The 6,110-nt window shown below is 34.2% G+C and overlaps 1 protein-coding gene across 1 annotated transcript in view; it reads right to left on the reverse strand.

Moving 5' to 3' along the window:
* Positions 1 to 6,094, reverse strand: part of LOC143257912 (cilia- and flagella-associated protein 52) — a 20,315-nt gene extending 14,221 nt beyond the window's left edge. Inside the window, exons 1-3 of the mRNA XM_076516952.1 lie at positions 5,917 to 6,094; positions 5,251 to 5,434; positions 961 to 1,018 (exon numbers count right to left, since the gene is read on the reverse strand). Coding sequence (XP_076373067.1) covers positions 961 to 1,018; positions 5,251 to 5,434; positions 5,917 to 6,094 — 420 coding nt within the window. The remainder of the gene's footprint in view (positions 1 to 960; positions 1,019 to 5,250; positions 5,435 to 5,916) is intronic.
* Between the last annotated feature and the right edge of the window lie 16 nt (positions 6,095 to 6,110).

The raw sequence follows: 6,110 nt of genomic DNA on the forward strand, positions 1-6,110 counted from the left end.
GACATCAAACGTAGCAATCAAATCTAAGTAATTAAAAGATACGATAACATGAAACGTAACCATATACAAAACAATTTCTATTCATACTGTAAATGACTGAAAGAAATTCGACATTGAACTAAGAAATGAAAGTTGTGACATAGAACTGAAGTTGATTTGTTAAACATTTGAAGGATTACTGAACGTTTTAAATGTTTTTTCAAGTTGAAGCTAGGTAATAATTTAGAACCACCATTGCTGTGTTACATGGAAACTGTTGCATGTTGACCAAAGTTTTAGAGTTCAATATTATTTATTTATTTTTTGAAATGAGCTTGTGCCCTCCAAGTATATGATCTGAATGCTTGACACTGCCAATAGTAACCAGGCACTTAGTAACTCTGAATCAAACAGGACTCAGCTTTATAAAAACAGTCATCAGACAACCCCAGAATTATAAACAAACATCTACAGATCTTTCATGTTCCACATTAATCAACATTATAATATTTCTATAAGGTCATATTGTTCCCACTTCCTCCATGTTCTCTGATATAGCCTTTAATTATTTGTAATTACAATCTCAACACTTTTGTAATTAACAGAAGTAATACCAAAGGACTGCATCTAACAGTTCTCCAAAGTAGCAATTTAGATCTTCTATTTCTAATAAAAAAATTCATATGTACTATTTTATGTGAGCAAATATAAAGAACAAGAGGCTAAAGATGTCTGTATTCTTGGAAAGTCCATCCTCCAGTACATGTATCACTAACTTTGTTGTCTGGCATTCCCCACCTGTAGTCTTGACAAATAACAAAGAATACGAGTGATTGGTTAGAGAATATCAGATTTACTATTAAGCTATCATATACATAACATGTTTATATTGACTACTTGGATGTATAATGAAGTAACGGTAGTTACTCATGTCATGTTCTAAGTCACATATTTACTAGAAAACTATAACAAAACACTTACCTGATGTCCATCTCCCCTTGGTGTGATGGATGTGACACTTCCATGGACTGATGTTCTTCTGAAATATTTATAAAAGTTCACTTCATACCAAATTTAAGAAAACAGTTCATCAACATTAAACCTTAATATACTGAAGCATCAAAAAAAATCACAAACCAGAGTATTGTCATGGACAACTAAATCAAACACCAGAATACTGTCATGGACAACTAAATTACAAGCCAGAGTACTGTCGTGGACAACTAAATCACAAACCAGAGTACTGTCATGGACAACAAAATCACAAGCCAGAATATTGTCATGGGCAACAAAATCACAAACCAGAGTATTGTCATGGACAACTAAATAACTAAAGTACAAGGACAACTGAATCACAAACCAGAGTACAACTGTATTGTCATGGACAACTAAATCACAAACCAGACAACTAAATCAAAAAATCCAAACCAGAGTACTGTGGACAATGAAATCACTGACCAGATGTCATGGACAACTAAATCAAAACTAGAGTACCAGACTATTGTCATGGACAACTAAATCACAAACCAGAGTATGTCATGTCATCACAAACCAGGGACAACTAAATCAAAAACCAGAGTACTGTTATGGACAACTAAATCAAAACCAGACTATTGTCATGGACAACTAAATCAAAACCAGAGTATTGTCATGGACAACTAAATCACAAACCAGAGTATTGTCATAGACAACTAAATCACAAACCAGAGTATTAACATGGGCAACTAACTCACTAACTAAAGTACTGTCATGGCCAACTCACTCATTATCTAAAGTACTGTCATGGACAACTCACTCATTATCAAAAGTACTGTCATGGACAACTCACTCATTATCTAAAGTACTGTCATGGCAACTAACTCAATAACTAAAGTACTGTCATGGGCAACTAACTCATTATCTAAAGTATTGTCATGGGCAACTAACTCAATAACTAAAGTACTGTCATGGGTAACTTATTACTAAAGTACTATCATAGACAACTAACTCACTAACTAAAGTATTGTCATCAACAACTAACTCACTAATTATTCTCATGGACAACTGAATCACAAACCGGAGTATTCTCATCGATAACTAACTCACTAATTATTCTCATGGACAACTGAATCACAAACCAGAGTATTATCATGGACAACTAAAGTACTGTCATGGACAACAAAATCACAAACCAGAATACTGTCATGGACAACTAAATCACAAACCAGAGTACTGTCATGGACAACTAAATCACAAACCAGAGTATTGTCATGCACAACTAAATTACAAACCAGATTATTGTCATGGACAACTAACTTACTAACTAAAGTATTGTCATTGACAACTAACTCACTTATTATTCTCATGGACAACAAAATCACAAACCAGAGTAGTCATGGACAACTAAATCACAAACCAGAGTATTGTCATGGACAACTAAATCACAAACCAAAGTATTGTCATGAACAACAAAATCACAAACCAGAGTATTGTAATGGACAACTAAAATCACAAACCAATGTTTTTTCATGAACAACTAAATCACAAACCAGAGTATTCTCATGGACAACAAAATAACAAACCAGACTATTGTCATGGACAATGAAATCACTGACCAGATTATTGTTATGGACTACTAAATCACAGACTAGAGTATTGTCATGGGCAACTAACTCACTAACTAAAGTATTGTCATCAACAACTAACTCCCTAATTATTCTCATGGACAACTGAATCATAAACCAGAGTATTGTCATGGTCAACTAAATCACAAACCAGAGTATTGTAATGAACAACAAAATCACAAACCAGAGTATTGTCATGCACAACTAAATTACAAACCAGAGTATTGTCATGGACAACTAACTCACTAACTAAAGTATTGTCATTGACAACTAACTCACTTATTATTCTCATGGACAACTGAATCACAAACCAGACTATTGTCATGGACAACTAACTCACAAACCAGAGTATTGTCATAGACAACTAAATCACAAACCAGAGAATTGTCATGGACAACTAAATCACAAACCAGAGTATTGTCATGGACAACTAAATCACAAACCAGACTATTGTCATGGACAACAAAATCACAAACCAGAGTAGTCATGGACAACTAAATCACAAACCAAAGTATTGTCATGAACAACTAAATCACAAACCAGAGTATTGTCATGGACAACAAAATTACAAACCAGACTATTGTCATGGGCAACTAACTCACTAAGTAAAGTACTGTCATGGGTAACTTACTCACTAACTAAAGTATTGTCATAGACAACTAACTCACTAATTATTCTCATGGACAACTGAATCACAAACCAGAGTATTGGCATGGACAACTAAATCAAAATCCAAAGTACTGTTATGGACAACTAAATCACAAACCAGACTATTGTCATGGACAACTAACTCACAAACCAGAGTACTGTCATGGACAACTAAATCACAAACCAGAGTATTGTCATGGACAACTAAATCACAAACCAGAGTATTGTCATGGACAACAAAATTACAAACCAGAGTATTGTCATGGACAACTAAATCACAAACCAGAGTATTGTCATGGACAACAAAATCACAAACCAGAGTATTGTCATGGACAACAAAATTACAAACCAGACTATTGTTATGGGCAACTAACTTACTAACTAAAGTACTTTCATGGGCAACTAACTCATTATCTAAAGTACTTTCATGGGCAACTAACTCATTAACTAAAGTAGTGTCATGGGCAACTAACTCATTATCTAAAGTACTTTCATGGGCAACTAACTCATTATCTAAAGTACTGTCATGGGCAACTAACTCAATAACTAAAGTAGTGTCATGGACAACTAAATCACTAACTAAAGTACTGTCATGGGCAACTAACTCATTATCTAAAGTAGTGTCATGGGCAACTAACTCATTATCTAAAGTACTTTCATGGGCAACTAACTCATTATCTAAAGTACTGTCATGGGCAACTAACTCACAAAGCAGAGTATTATCATGGACAACTAAATCACTAACTAAAGTACTGTCATGGGCAACTAACTCATTATCTAAAGTACTTTCATGGGCAACTAACTCATTATCTAAAGTACTGTCATGGGCAACTAACTCAATAACTAAAGTAGTGTCATGGACAACTAAATCACTAACTAAAGTACTGTCATGGGCAACTAACTCATTATCTAAAGTACTTTCATGGGCAACTAACTCAATAACTAAAGTACTTTCATGGGCAACTAACTCATTATCTAAAGTACTTTCATGGGCAACTAACTCAATAACCAAAGTAGTGTCATGGACAACTAACTCATTATCTAAAGTACATGGAAACTAACTCATTATCTAAAGTACTTTCATGGGCAACTAACTCAATAACCAAAGTACTTTCATGGACAACTAACTCAATAACCAGAGTATTGTCATGGACAACTAACTCACAAACCAGAGTATTGTCATGGGCAACTAAATCACAAACCAGAGTATTGTCATGGACAACTAAATCACTAACCAAAGTATTGTCATGGGCAACTAACTCATTATCTAAAGTACTTTCATGGGCAACTAACTCAATCTAAAGTACTTTCATGGGCAACTAACTCAATAACTAAAGTAGTGTCATGGGCAACTAACTCATTATCTAAAGTACTTTCATGGGCAACTAACTCAATAACTAAAGTAGTGTCATGGGCAACTAACTCATTATCTAAAGTACTTTCATGGGCAACTAACTCACTATCTAAAGTACTTTCATGGGCAACTAACTCAATAACTAAAGTAGTGTCATGGACAACTAACTCATTATCAAAGTACTGTTATGGACAACTAACTCATTAACCAAAGTACTTTCATGGACAACTAACTCAATAACCAAAGTATTGTCATGGACAACTAACTCATTATCCAAAGTACTTTCATGGACAACTAACTCATTATCCAAAGTACTTTCATGGACAACTAACTCAATAACCAAAGTAGTGTCATGGACAACTAAATCACAATCCAAAGTATTGTCATGGGCAACTAAATCACTGACCAGATTATTGTCATGGACAACTAAATCACAGACCAGAGTATTGTTATGGGCAACTAAATCAATAACTAAAGTACTGTCATGGGTATCTAACTCATTAACTAAAGTACTGTCATGGGCAACTAACTCATTATCTAAAGTACTGTCATGGGCATCTAACTCATTATCTAAAGTACTGTCATAGACAACTAACTCACTAAATAATGTACTGTCATGGACAGCTAACTTACGAACTAAAGTACTGTCGTGGACAACCCACTTACTTTACTTCCAAAAGTCGTATTTCACCTTTTCCTTTGTTTGTTGTTGTTTTGGGTAATGAAGAAGCTGTGACATTGTACAGGTTACTGGGGGTATCCATTTCCTTCTCTACGACTCGACATATGGTCCCATTGCCTGTACCCACAATCATTTGTCCACTTTTAAGAAGAATTAAAGCTGTTACACCTAAATAATGGAACACATTCAAGATCTATATAGATTTCTAATTATACCCAGAGGCAGTAAGTTGGATATGTGAGAACAATGAGTCTTTGTGTCACTTCTCTTAAAGTGTGCTGTACATTTTATCTTGTAAAATCGGACGTAAGATTCTTCTATATATTACACGTACATAAGGATTTCTCTAACCTACATAATCTGTACTAGTCTCAATAGTTCATCAAGGTACTGTTGTTAATTATATAAATGAACCACAGCTTAACAGCTTTGCACCTTAAAACTGAAATACATATTTTTTTAATAGAAGATTTTTGAAATTGATCAGTCAGTTCAATATTAATGTGTTTAATTTTTAAAACACACACATATTTTAAGATGGAATAATTTCTGAGCCAGATTTGAAATACTATCAAGTTTTTCTTACTACCTACAATAAACTGATATCGTTTCCTATTGAAAGACATCTGTTCACAAGATGATAAACATACCTTTACTGAAACAAAGAGGTTCATCCTTCTTTTTCTTGGGAATTTTCCTCGTGAGACACGATGTTAAAACAGGACAAACAGTGATGATGCCATTTTCTCCCTTTTCTAATCGTATTCTGATTTTTAAAATGTCCCCAGAAGTTGTTCCACAATAGCAATGCTCATCATCTTTATCCATCTGCATAACACAAGAG

The sequence above is a fragment of the Tachypleus tridentatus genome, chromosome 7 (genome assembly GCF_004210375.1).
Source record: "Tachypleus tridentatus isolate NWPU-2018 chromosome 7, ASM421037v1, whole genome shotgun sequence".
Classification (NCBI taxonomy): domain Eukaryota; kingdom Metazoa; phylum Arthropoda; class Merostomata; order Xiphosura; family Limulidae; genus Tachypleus; species Tachypleus tridentatus.